The 14,897-nt window shown below is 33.2% G+C and overlaps 1 protein-coding gene across 1 annotated transcript; it reads left to right on the top strand.

Moving 5' to 3' along the window:
• The first annotated feature begins 11,859 nt into the window (after positions 1 to 11,859).
• LOC113391458 (uncharacterized protein DDB_G0290685-like) lies at positions 11,860 to 14,624 on the top strand. The gene is made up of 4 exons (XM_064218060.1): positions 11,860 to 11,946; positions 12,111 to 12,270; positions 12,660 to 12,912; positions 13,876 to 14,624. Exons 1-4 carry the CDS (start codon positions 11,907 to 11,909, stop codon positions 14,554 to 14,556), a joined length of 1,134 nt encoding a protein of 377 aa, XP_064074130.1. The 5' UTR covers positions 11,860 to 11,906; the 3' UTR covers positions 14,557 to 14,624.
• The last annotated feature ends 273 nt before the right edge of the window (positions 14,625 to 14,897 follow it).

Below are 14,897 nucleotides of genomic sequence, written 5' to 3'. Positions count from 1 at the left end.
TTTTATTTTCTCAAATATTTTGTTATGCTGAGCTTCTTGAATTTTGCTTACCTTCTCTTGTATGAATTTTAACTTAAACTTCTTGTAGGTAGTTGCAAAAAGAAATACACTATATGACTTTGCGCATACAGCTTGCTGTTCAAAAACCCTTAAATATTTATATATTTTTTTCAATCGATAAAAACACTATTGATTTGTCAGATTTTGCTTAATTATACGGATTTGAATTATGTTATAGATTACTGATATTGAAGACCCAGCTTCAATTAAACAGAAACGTCAAATAGTTAACAATGTTTAATATAGTTTACAATATTTATTTTTACCAGTTTTTGTTACAATCATCCATTATCTTCCGTTTTTCAACCCAGATTTAATAAAAAAAAAATATATATATATATATATATATCCCGCTGAGTTTCTTTCGCCAGTTCTTCTCAGGTCCGAGGTGCTAAATTCCGAACCGGTGGTAGATTTTTGACAATCAATAAGCAAGTGTAAACACTTCTATATTGAATAAAGATTTTTGATTTGATTTGATTAACAATTCCCATGACCAATTCAAAAATATTCTTTATCTACTTTTATTTATACTGTAAAAATTTCAAACCAAAAAGTATTCATTACATTTATATAATTCCGTGATTGAATATAACTCAATAGCTAGAAGCTATACAACCTTTAATGATTATTTATAAATATTTTATATAAAATAATTTATAATATGTAATGATATCAATAATATAAGCAAAATACTTATTTATGTAGTTACATTTATATTATAATTATATATTTAATGAACTCATATTTTGTTGTTGTATCTGATTTCATAATAGTGTAATCGATTTCAGAACGTCATTCGTATGGCTTTACAATATAATACAAGATGTTTTCCCGCGCAAAAGAATTATTAAAAAAACAAAAGAGTCGCGCATGGAATGAAAATAGCAGATTTTTGTGATGATATTTAACTTCAGAACTATAATATTTATAAAATAAAACAAATAATAAATAAATATTCTGTGTACTGGTGTATTTATTATCAGAAGTGGGATAAATTTCGTTTTAAAAATGCATCGCTATAAACGATTGAGCGTGGTGCTCAAGATCTCGCAATCCATTTGATAAGCGAAAAAGACAATCTGATGAAGACGATGATACTTCTCATAACAATAGAAAAAATTCAAGAAGAAATAAAAGTAACGCAAAGAAGAAAATCCATACTACAAAAGATACGAATACCCACTATAGAGGAAATAGAACAAGAACACCAAGTCCCATACAAAGCAATAACAATAGAACAAAAGACTTGACTGAAAACAGTTATGCAACGAGACACGATGGCCTTGGAAGAAGATTGAGCTGTTCTGCGACCGGACGAGATGTTATGATTCCGAGACTCCATTCTGCGACCGGACGAGATCTTACGATTCCGAGACTCCATTCTACGACCGGACGAGATCTTACGATTCCGAGACTCAAAAATACAAAGTTAAATTCTGAACATGATAGTTTTTCACTGTTATGCTTTAATTGTAACGAAAAAGGGCATAGAGTCTATCAGTGCTCTAAACCAATTTTAAAATGTGATAGATGTAAAAAATTCGGTCATATTATTTCAAACTGTTCGCAGAAAACTAACAATGTATTGAACAATGAAAAACGTGTATTATTGTCAGAAAGTACAAGCGTAAAAAATTCTAAATATTATAAACAGGCAGTAATAAATTATTTATTTACAATTGAATGTTTTGTTGACTTGGGAAGTGACTGCAGGCTTATACGACTAGAAACTACTTCTGAATTTGGGTTAAATATTTCAACTGATATTTTACCAATTATACGTGGGATAGCAAATGTTGGAGTTCAACCTTTAGGGAAAACAAATTTTTTTTACGTTTAGACTCCGTAGAAGCAAACATTATGGCATATGTGGTTGCTAACAATTTTCTACATACGCAGATTTTAGTAGGGCAAAACTTTACTGAGTTACCTAATGTGATTATTACAAAAACAGAAGACTCACTAAATATATTGTCAAAGATTAATAATGACGATTTAACTTGTTTAGAACCAGAAATTAATGTGAAATATAGATTGTATATGTCATTTGATTGTGAAGTAGATAAAATAAATTTAATAAAGTGTTGTAGTTATGAAATAGTAGATGCAACAATTTATATAAAAGGTGGTTATCGAAACGTTAATGATAAAGAGTATTGTATCCAAGGGTTTATATATGTTAAATTGTAAAATTGTAGATCTTTGTCAGAAGTAAACTGTTTTAAAATAGGAACGAATCTGAAGCCCATTCCTCGCGAAGACATAACTTTAAACTCTAATTTAACTTACGAACAAAAAATGAAAATATATTCACTTATAGACACATATAGGGATTGTTTTGCTCAAAACCTCTCTGAGCTTGGTTGTACTAACGTAACAGAGTTGACCATAAAATTTACTGATGAAACTCCGGTAGTTTATCGTCCTTATCGACTAAGTCAATCAGAAAAATAAATAGTTACAACGCTAGTTAGGGAGCTCGAAGAAAATGAAATAATCGAAGAGTCTGACTCATCATATGCGAGTCCAATATTGCTTGTATCAAAAAAGACAGATGGATATAGATTATGTGTGGATTATAGAGCTCTGAATAGAAAAAATTTAAAGGATAATTTTTCATTACCTAGAATAGATGACCAGATAGATCTCCTTAGTGGAAATTATGTTTATACTAGTTTAGACATGGCAAGCGGTTACTATCAAATTCCTGTTCAGAAAGATTGTAGACATCTTACAGCTTTCATTACTCCTGATGGTATATACCTATTTCGTAGAGCTCCATTTGGATTAGTTAATTGTCCTGCAATTTTTCAACGTACAATTAACAAAATACTTAATAAATCCCAAAATAAATGTGCAATTGCTTACATGGATGACTTATTAATAACGGGTAAACATTTTGAAGACTGTTTTTCAAAGTTACAACAAACTATTCTTAGTGAAAATGATTCTCAAACTTATGATCATTTTACTCAAGTATTGCAAATATCTCAAGATGACTGGCTCCTTAGTTTGCAATTATCAGATCCAAAAATACAACACATCAGGTCTGTTTTAGAAGATAGTAGTTATAAAGACTTAATTGATATAAAACAAAATTTTGTTATACGAAATAATCGCTTGTATCGTAAAGTAGGGGAAGATTTAAAATGGGTAGTACCCACAAGTGCAAGATGGCAAATATGACAACGTAACCATGATGAGATAGGCCATTGTTCAACTGAGAAAACTTGAGATAAAATTAAACGTGATTTTTGGTTTCCACGAATGAAAAAATATAGTAGTAACTTAGATTAGTATATAGTAGAATATCGTAATGGATCCCGTACCACCGAACAAAGACAAAGACAACTTTATAATTTTAGAGGTTTCTAATGTGATGTCGTAAATAAACACATATTTTGTGCTTACATTGCAAACGCTGACTGAACACTATAATGTACTACAGTATTTTACGTCTTAAAAAGGCTTACAAAAAAAGTCCGGATATATGTATATGCAGGGATAACCCACAATAAGCATTTTATTTTAAATAATAGCTTTTTTATGAAGCGATTTTAAGCAATACAGCATTGATCGTTAATCGAGTTATTTAAGTATCTTAAATATATTGTGCATTTAGTTCAGATCAATATGGCTATTTGCATATTGTTATTTAAGTTAATATTTTCGAAGATATTACAGATTTAAAATGCATAGCGGTTTCTATTGTCCAATGACAAAAAGTTGTGAACCTTGTATATGAAGACATTTTGTAGTATATTTAGTATCAGCATTGCAGCCGTGCACAGCTCGGGCGAGTCGTTAAACTTAGACGAATCAATATAAAAATAAAGATTGAAATATACTTTGTTCCAGCAGGCTTTTTGAACATATATGAAAATAAAATATATGAAATTTTTACAAGCACTTTTGAATCGTCGTTTTCTAGATCTGTGTTAAACGTAAAGCTATCACCGGAAGAAGCACCTCTATACAAAATGGAGTATAGAGATCACTTTCTGAGTAAATTTGGCCTTGATGAAGATACTTAATTGATTGCACACCTTGGGAATAAGATGTTCGCCTCCAGGCTGTTTCAAATAACGAAATGAAATGAATGTATGAAACCGATAATAGCACAAAATTACAACAAAAATAAATCCCGCTGAATTTCTTTCAGGTGTTAATTTCCGAACCGGTGGTAGATTTTTGACTATCAGCAAGCAAGTGTAACACTTCTATATTAAATAGAGATGATTCCCATAGTATGTTTTCCTACCCCAAGCTCCTAAATCCCAGATATGAGGCTCTCCCACCTTATGACCCTCGTCCTATTAATGTAAAATGTTTTTTAACACTTGTATTTTGTCCACTTTGTAAATAGTTTTGTGATGGTTCTTATATGTTATATTTTTATATTGTGTACTTCTAGGTTATGGGTTTACAATGAATCTACTACTATTACGACGTCAAAATTAAATGAGTTTGTGATTTCGACCGTACCGTCAATCTCCGTCGCGTCTTCTCCATCGTGCATGACATTAGCGAAATAATCTGTAACAAAAAAAAAACCCTAATATTCCTTTAATTTATATCTTTATGGCGTACAATAAAGAATAATATTAATATCATATATTCAGATTCATAAAATAATTCGCAGAGTTCTTGTATAATACATGTTCTAATACTTATAGTTTTTTCCATTCAATAATTCAATGTAGAATTATTGCCCTTACTTAGTGGTAGTCTAGAATAACTACCAAAACTTCCAAAAGGAAAATACTTTGACCTGAGAACAAATAAAACTCAGCGGACTTCCTTGTCTATTTATATGAATGCTTTGAATTGTTTTATGATATATATCCTGTTGCTTTTAAAACCTATAATCTTTAAATAGGTAACTTTCAAGTCCCCTCGCCTTGCAATTACTGATAAAATTTACACCAGTTGTAATTTTTAAGATTATAGGATTTCCGATTGATAAGGATTATATATTGTTATTGTCAGTATTATCAGTGATACGATACTATGTTCCGTATGTTATTTAAGCTAGCTACCGATCTTATGTAAATATATTTTACTACTACTCGAATAATAAATATTTTTAGTAGTAAATATTTTTAATCTATCTTTGTACAAGAGCCGAGATGGCCCAGTGGTTAGAACGCGTGCATCTTAACCGATGATTTCGGGTTCAAACCCAGGCAGGCACCACTGAATTTTCATGTGCTTAATTTGTGTTTATAATTCATCTCGTGCTCGGCGGTGAAGGAAAACATCGTGAGGAAACCTACATGTGTCTAATTTCAACGAAATTCTGCCACATGTGTATTCCACCAACCCGCATTGGAGGATGCGTGGTGGAATATGCGCCATACCTTCTCCTCAACAGGAGAGGAGGCCTTAGCCCAGCAGTGGGAAATTTACAGGCTGATTATGTTTATTATCTTTGTATTAATTTAAAAAACCTATCTTGGAATTGTCTTTGTCCAAAGTAAAAAATAATGTGCAACCTCTTTTAGTTATTTGTGGTACTCACTTGTTGGTAGGGCGTTGAGCAAGCTCGTCTGGGAAGTACACTACTATATACTCTACCGTCAAGGAATAATACTTTTTATTGATGTGTTGCCATTTGAATGGTGAGTCAGTGTAACTAGAGGCACGAGGTACATAACATCCCGGTCCCCAAGATTGAGGCGTATTGATTATGTAAGAAATGGTTAATGGTTACGGCGTCAGCGTCTATGGCATTGGTGACCACTTACCATCAGGTGGTTTATTTGCCCGTCCGTCGACCAAGGCATTTAAAACAAGGAGTAATGATGCACTAGCGATGGTCACCTTGAGTAGGTTCGTTTGTGAAATGGCACACCCATGCTGTGATACATTGTATCCGATACTTAATATAAAGGTCACAGTTAGAAAGGTCTGTCTTAACCTAGTTTCTCCGATGATATTCAAGTTACTTACTTTTACGTTACTTAAATATCTGTTTTGGGGAGAGATGAGAAGACTGCTTGCGCCCACGCGCTTGTTATGCTTAAGACGATGGATACAGCATTCGTCAAAAACGAGAACAAAGATTATGAATTTATAAATATATATGTCGGAGATGTCAACAATACGGAAGCTGATTTGACGAGCCGCAAGCGTTGTCAGTATTACGTAACGCTTTGACGGAGTCTAGATGGGTCGGAGCGAGTCGGCGACACGACACTTCAGTGCTAGCCGCCGTACAGACAACACATCTAGGAACTGTCTTACGACTCGTCGTTATTATTGTGTTTAATAGTTTGTTTAATTAAATTTGTACCTAAATTTGCCCGTTTGATGGGTCCCCTCTATAAATTGACGTGTAATAAAGTTCTTTTTGACTGGCAAAAACGACACGAATACATTCGACAAGAAATTATTTCCATTCTCACTAAAGAACCAGTTTTAATAATTTATGATCCACGATATACAACCGAGTTACATACAGACGCTAGCTCTGATGGTTACGGTGCTATGTTATTCCAAGTCGTAGAAGGCAAACGTAGAGTAGTTGCGTATTTCAGTAAAAGAACTACACCTGCGGAATCATGGTACCATAGTTACGAGTTAGAGACTTTGGCTTTTGTTAATGCGATAAAACATTTTCGGCAATATTTACACGGTAGTAAATTTACAGTCGTAACTGATTGTAATTCTTTAAAATTATCCCGTAAAAACATTGACTTGACAGGGCGAGTTCACAGATGGTGGGCTTATTTACAATATTTTGATTTCAATATAGTTTTTATAAAGGCAAAGATTTGGCACATGCAGATTTTATATCGCGCAATCACCCAACATCTGTTTATTCTAAACCGAATGTAAAATTTAAGATAAATTCCACTATAGATCAAAACAAAACGGTTAATTTTACTGAACTTTCCGGTAATTGGCTTCTGGCTGAACAAAAACGCGACTCTGAAATATCCAAGCTAGTTTCTGACCTAAATAACAGACGGTTAAGCGAATATATCGCGAAAGCATATTAAATTCGTAAGGGTGTTCTCAATCGTAAAATCTTACCTATACTACCCAAAGCATTAAGATGGACAGTTGTCATTAACGTTCATGAATCTCTAATTCACCTCGGCTATGATAAAACCTTAGAGAAACTTTATGATATTTATTGGTTCGAGGTATGTCACGATATGGTTAAAAATTAATTGATAATTGTGTAACTTGTAAGGTCTCAAGTCACACTCGGGTAAAATACAAGCAGAGTTACATCCTATACCGAAAGTAAATGTACCATGGCATACCATGCACATAGACGCGACGGGAAAATTAAGCGGCAAAAATGATTCAAAAGAATATGTTTTTTTTCTTATCGATGCGTTCACGAAATTCGTTTTAATGTATCACACTATTCATATCGATACTAAAAGTAGTATTAAAGCCGTAAAAGATAGTGTTGCGTTATTTGGTACACCAAAACGTATAATTGCGGATCAAGGACGTTGCTTTGAAAGTAGGGAATTTAAAGAGTTCTGTGATAACGGTAATATTAACTTACATTTGATAGCTACAGGATCATCACGCGCAAATGGAGAGGTAGAACGCGTAATGTCGGTATTAAAGTCTATGTTAACAGCTGTAGAGTCAAACGATCGGTCGTGGCAAGACGCTTTAGGCGAAGTACAGCTTGCAATTAACTGCACAGTAAATCGTACGACAAAAGCTAATCTTTTAGCAAAGCAATGGCAAAGTTGCGCGGCCTCTTTCATTAATGGCAGCTGATGATGTAGAATCTGTGATCGATTTAGATACCGTGAGGGATAGCGCGTTGCGTAATATAGAAAATGCGGCATCTTGTAAAAAACGCGGGTTCGATCAGACGAATGCAAAGCTCAAAAATTTTTCGGTCGAAGACTAAGTTTTGATTATGAACGAAGAACGTAATCAAACAAAGTTGGATCCCAAATTTAAAGGTCCTTTCGAAGTCATAGAAGTTCTTGAGGGTGATCGTTATAATTTAAAAGCACTGAACTTTGTTTTTTGATTTCAAACGGCCGCTATAGTTGAGGTCAAGAGCTATGTGATACTGTGTGATGGATATTGTTTCAGAGTAACACACGAGAACATGTGTGTCTTGAAGGATGGCCGTGTCAGAGATGTCAACAATACGGAAGCTGAATTGACGAGCCGCAAGCGTTGTCAGTATTACGTAACGCTTCGACGGAGTCTAGATGGGTCGGCGCGAGTCGGCGACACGACACTTCAGTGCTAGCCGCCGTACAGACAACACGTCTAGGAACTGTCTTACGACGCGTCGTTATTATTGTGTTTAATAGTTTGTTTAATAGTGTTTGAAAGTAAATAGTTTGAGGGATTACGGAACTATTATTATTTACCCGTACACAGATTACGCCCACACATAATGTCTGAGGACATCCACTCTGATCAACCACCCATTCTGCCATATATAATTGTCCCATGGTACTTTTGATAGATTCATTTTTTTTTTCTTTTCAAATAAATAGAACATGACTTAATATAAAAACTTTACCGAAACCCATAATTTCACACATAAATCGTATCCGCTGAAGTATTGCTATAAATATACAAATGATTTTATCATTGATTAATTTATCATTCATAAAAATGATGTACGTAAACATTTTTTATATATGGTGTTCTATTAAATATTAATAATAATTAACGTTGTAGTTTGCCTGTATTTTATGTCTGAGGATATACTTGGACTTTAGAAGTGAATGGATATTATATATGCATGAATACTGTTGTTTATTTTTTTAAGATTATATAACGATATGAAATCGATTGTTGAATAATTAATTAAAACGACGAAAACTATTTATCATTCGTACCTACATTAGGACATAGACCAGAAAATCATAATTAGAATGCAATTGGTTGATAAAATAAAAATAATCTTAGTTGTGTTAGTTTAATGTTAGGAGTATTGAAATTCACCAATAAAAAAGGGGACCCACGACACATTAATGTTAATCACGAGACCATGCCATCGTTCACGTCGTAGTTATAAAGAAGACATCTCTTCTCGCATACAAGATGAGAGCAGAGACAACTATGTATAGCGTACAAATCAAATGAATACACAAAAGCCTAAATCAAATCAAATGACGAGTTTTTGCTGGATCATTGTCATTTTGACACATTGCATTCTTAACAATGCGGGCAGACAGTCACCGCCTTTAATGGAAATAAATGTTAGACAAAATTAATGGACTGTTAAACAATGTACATATTTTAAAATAAACATATAACATATCCTAGATGATTGCACCTCGTGACATCAAAACTCATTTTTAAAGTCAAGTTAAAGTATAAACAGTAAGCGTACGGAACTAGACTACGACGCTACGACGTTACGACGTAATAAGATTGGAAACTACGACTAAAACGTGTCAGTACTTTGCCCCGATGTTGCCCTAACTAATATTACAAATGCAAAAGTGAGAAATTACGAAGGAAACCTAATTCATGACTCCTTCACACTCTCTCATACATGTAGGCAAAGCTACGTGCGGAACCTAGTCGGAATGAGTTTTAAGACCACAAAAGGAATCTATACATTTACCTTACCAAGGTTCACGAAAACTCATGCAACGTCACGTAAAATGTACCCGAAAACATATTATACCTTACTATGTAATCATTATCATTTTCGTCATCATCAGCCCGTTTCAGTCCATTGCTGGGCAAAGGCCTCTGCTAAGGCACGTCACTAAGCTCGATCTTCAGCTCTCCTCCTATAATCCCTGGCTACGGGCCTATTATCGTCCCATCTGACTTAAGACCGTCCTACGCAATGTTTACCAACTATATTATTATGATAATTATTTATTTGTAAACGTAGTAGCATAATATTGATGTAAACGAATCTACTAATATTAACTAATGTATATGATGACTAATGTATGTGATGACTAATGTACATGATGACTACTAACATCTAAACCACTCCGAATGTATTTTAATCAAAGTGAAACAATCAAAACAACAAAAATCAAAGGTTACAATAAGGTTTAATTTGACTTTAAGATCGCTAATTTCCTGCCATACAAAGGCATATAATATTAAAATATAAAATCTAAATATAAGAAAAATACTAATATCAATAAGGTTTAATAGAAAAATACCATCAGTTACGACTTGTGAAAGTCTCGCCTCATCGATCGAAGAATAATTGTAATCTTGGGGATATTTTTGTCCGTGTTTTTTGGTATAATACGCGGATAAGTAATTTTATTAAAAGCTTTTATTTAACTTGCAATGTATGTATATATGTATGTGCGGGTGGAATCTTGCTACTCAATTTTGAAGCAGATATCTTTAACCGGAATTAGGGATACTGCACTCAGTCTTCTGATTTTGTATCTGAGCAATCGGATTCAGAGGGTTGATATAAATGGAAAGAGATCTCCCGGGTCTCCAGTTACTGTGGGGGTCCCTCAAAGATCAATTCTTGGACCATTTCTCTACCTTGTTTATATAAATGACCTGCCACATCTCCTAGGTGATAAACTCGAGTATGTTTGTTGATGATGTTGAGTATTGTTTGCTGATGATACTTCTTTAACTTTTAAAATAAAAAGACGTTTTTCAATATATGACCATGTGAACAATGCTCTCTCCGAAATAGTAAATTGGTTTAGTGTTAATAATTTAATGTTAAATAGTAAAAGGACAAAATGTATTAAATTCACTGCTCCCAATGTAAGATGTGTCAAAACGAGTGTACTTTTAAACGGGGAAGCATTAGATGTTTTAGAATCAACAGAGTTCCTTGGAATGACAATAGACTCTAAGCTCCAATGGGGCCCCCATATAAATAAATTGGCGAATGGAATCAGCTCTGCAGCCTATGTGGTAAAAAAAAATAGACTTTTGACTGATGTGGATACGGCTCGATAAAAGATCCGTTAAAAGAATTTAAAGAAATTAAAATAATGACTGTCGCTGCTCAATTTGTTTTTGATAATGTTATGTATGTACGCAAAAACATAAATGATTTTCCCAGAAACGGTGACGTACATTCTATTAACACTAGGAATAAAAATAAACTTGTTACTCAACGTACCCGATTATACAGGGTTAGTAACTCTTTTTTGGGGCAATGTATACATTTTTACAACAGGATCCCAGAAAATGTTCAAAATTATTCAATTATAAAATTCAAAAGAATCGTTAAAGAGCGTTTGTGTGCTAAAGGATATTACAAAACTAATGACTTTTTAGTTGACTGCACACCTTGGGAATGAAATGATCGCCTCCAGGCTGTTTCAAATAGCTAAAATATAATTATGTACAAGCTTTTATGATTTAAAAAATTGTGTATAATGAGGTTATAAATTGATAGTTAAAATTTTAAAGGAAAATTTTATTTTCTTCTTTTTAGAGCATTTAAATAAAAGCTTTTTTTAAAAAGTATTTTCACTTTGAATTTATTTCTTATAATAATATTATTTATCGTTTTATTTTATCTATATTTATATATTTTTTATTATTCGATATTCAAATTCTAATCTTTATAAAAATACGTACAGCGATGTGTCTTTATAATTATATCATACTAGCTGAACTTGCGCTATACCCGCGCCAAATTGATGAAACTTAACCTATAGCACACAAACCGTTACCCCCAATTTTACACATTTGAGGGGTAAATTAAAACAAATAGCCCATGAAGCTTGCTGCTTTAAATATAATCATAAAAATAATAAAATGTGATATCATTTAACATACAACCTGTATAATACTTAAGTAATATTCATTGATAACAACCTATATATAAATGGGAAAATATAGGAAATGGTTAGTAGAATAACATTTGGAACAGCAAAATGACTCTATTCTGGGTTTTGGGAGTAGCACTCTTCGCAGGTTGGCATTTGATCAATTATTACTACTTTTTTTATTATTATTATTACTTTTTTTACCATAATGTTTTAATAGTCCATTAAGTCATTCATTCCAAATTGAAATAATCAATTCTCAAATGTAAAAAAGTTAGCTTAACGATGTTGCTTTTTCATATTGTTTTCCAGGAGTTGCCTCGGCAGGGAACTATGCTTTGGAAACCTATCCATCAACGGTTCAAGTAGAGTCTTTGGATATCACCGACTTGGATACCTGGTCGCAAAGTTGCGCTGCCAGCGTTCTCACAACCAGATATGTCCTCTCTGCTGCCAGTTGCTTCTCTGGACCGTAAGTTTACAATTTATAAAGCTATATACTTAATAAATAATACTAGCTTTTTATTTCTAACATTTTTACTTCATTGACCATTAAAAAACAAACGAAAATAAAATTATAAACGCGATAGAAACTTTGTTATGCTTTCACTGTCCAACTACAGAATCGAAATTCATGGAATTTGGTATAAAGTAAATTTGAACCCCAAGGACATAAATTACTTTTTGATACCTAAAACCTAAGCCCTCCCCCCCACTACTGCGGGCGAAACTGCAGCCGAAGAGTAGTAGTATAGTAAACGCAAAAAAATCCTCGAATTAAACGAATCAGGTGTACAAAGGAGTTTAGATAAATGTCAATAATGTCTTTCACATTTTATTCATAGAAAATTTATGTTTTAGTCTCTACCAACGTGAATTCCGTCGTATTCGCGCTGGCTCAAGCACCCGTAACACTGGTGGTATCATCGCTTACGTCGAAATTGAAATCAACAACCCCAATTGGGCCAGCGGCACTCTTAACGACGTCTCCGTCGTGAGACTGGCTACCCCTCTAGTGTACAGCGCATGGATCAGACAAGCCACGATTGCTGGTGTCGGTTCAGTAATCCCTGAAGGAGTTGGCATTGTTCAAGCAGGATGGGGCACTGGCGAGGTAAGTTGAGAAATATTATTTACTAATTTTATTAATTACTATTTGTTTTAACTTCGTGACGGTAGGGCTTATAATTAAAAATACACCACCCACTTATAATTAAAAATATATTCTATCGCCAATTACTAAGTACTTAGTATGTATAAAGGATAAGTAAACCAATTTACACTGGTTATATGGTCAAGGGACAAAACATCTAAGTTCCCAGGGTTAATAGCACATTGGCGAAATAAGAAATGGTTAAAATTAATTTCTATACAAATATCTATCTGATGACTATATATCATTAGTATATATATACTTGCCGGAACGCCTGACAATTTTATTAAAAAAAAAAGTATTTTTCCTATCTGTACCTCAGTCATGAAATATACCTACCTATACATAGGTATATAAAATAGTTTGATACTTGTATCAACTAATTATTATTTTAATACGATGGGTTTTTTTTATGCATGAGTAGAATAAACAACAATTAAATAAAAATAAAAAAAAAAAAAAAAAATATATATATATATATATATTTATTAAATTATTTATTAATACACGACGACTAATTTTTAAAGTGTTAATTTACATTCGAGATATCAATCAAATCAGACTTAGCAAACACGTTTATTAAAACAGTACTGACAATGTCATTTTTTATTCATACATTGTTATAAATTTAATATTCCTCAAAGCGATCTGCTTGGCCTTAGATCGGATAGAAGAAGGAGATAGAAGGCCGATGGGCATACATCATTGGGTTTTTTAGTCTTTGTAACTTTATCAATTCAATAAACCATTAAATTTTCACACGACCGATGCACTATTGGTTCTAGATGGTTTCATTAAAATATAGATACTGAATTTTTCGCTAGTGAAAAAAATCCTATGACTGTTAACGCTACAGCTAGTAACCACTGTTCCAATCGTTCGTCATTAAGATATGTATAATCAATATTTCTGCATGAATTTCAGACATCCGACGAACTCAGCATCTATTCTATGGTCACCGTGAATGTTGCCCAATGCGGCAGACGTAGATTAACGAAGCGAATGGCAACTTTCGCTGAAGGTGAAGATAAAGAAGATATCGAGAACGAGAACGAAAATGAAAACGAAAATGAAAATGAAAACGAAAATGAAAATGAAAACGAAAATGAAAACGAAAATGAAAACGAAAACGAAAACGAAAACGAAAATGAAAACGAAAATGAAAACGAAAACGAAAATGAAAACGAAAACGAAAACGAAAACGAAAATGAAAACGAAAACGAAGATGACAACGACAATGATGAAAATGACGTCGAAAGTGAGTCTAATGAAAATGAAAGTGACGAAGAAGATGAAAGTGACGAAGAAGATGAAAGTGACGAAGAAGGTGAAAGTGACGAAGAAGATGAAGGTGACAATGAAGAAGATGAAGATGACAATGAAGAAGATGAAGACTATGAAACAGATGTCAATAATACCTTACTTTGCGGTGCCTACAGCGAGTATGTTAAAGACTCTAACGCTGACGTCGGTGGCCCTTGGTTCTTCGGTAACATAACTCTTGGTATTATCGCTGGAGTGAACAATGCCAACAATTCCTGGTCAGGAATCTTGAGTACATCTGTTGCATCTTACACCGACTGGATCATCAGTGTTGCCGTTTAAGCTTAAGCGATCGAATGATTTATAATATGTAATTTTTTTATGTATTAAATAAAACAAAATATATTTTATCTCTGTTTTTGGGCCTTACTCGCTTAAGTAATAAATATAATAAAACAATAAAAGAATACAGCCGGGTGGTAATTCATAAACCTCATATCGGCACTAACCATGGAACATAACATGTATTATCACTTATGCTTATAGTAACGCCTTTCAAACCAGATTGACGAATTAAAATCGAAATATACTTTATTCAAGTAGAGATTCACGAGCATATTAAATGCTGTGTTAAAAGTAAAGCTACTATCAATTCGGAATTTAGATACTACCAAGAAGAACTA

This window comes from Vanessa tameamea, chromosome 20 (assembly GCF_037043105.1).
Source record: "Vanessa tameamea isolate UH-Manoa-2023 chromosome 20, ilVanTame1 primary haplotype, whole genome shotgun sequence".
Lineage (NCBI taxonomy): Eukaryota > Metazoa > Arthropoda > Insecta > Lepidoptera > Nymphalidae > Vanessa > Vanessa tameamea.
Note: the sequence above shows the minus strand (reverse complement) of the source record. Positions and strands in the feature narration are given on the sequence as shown.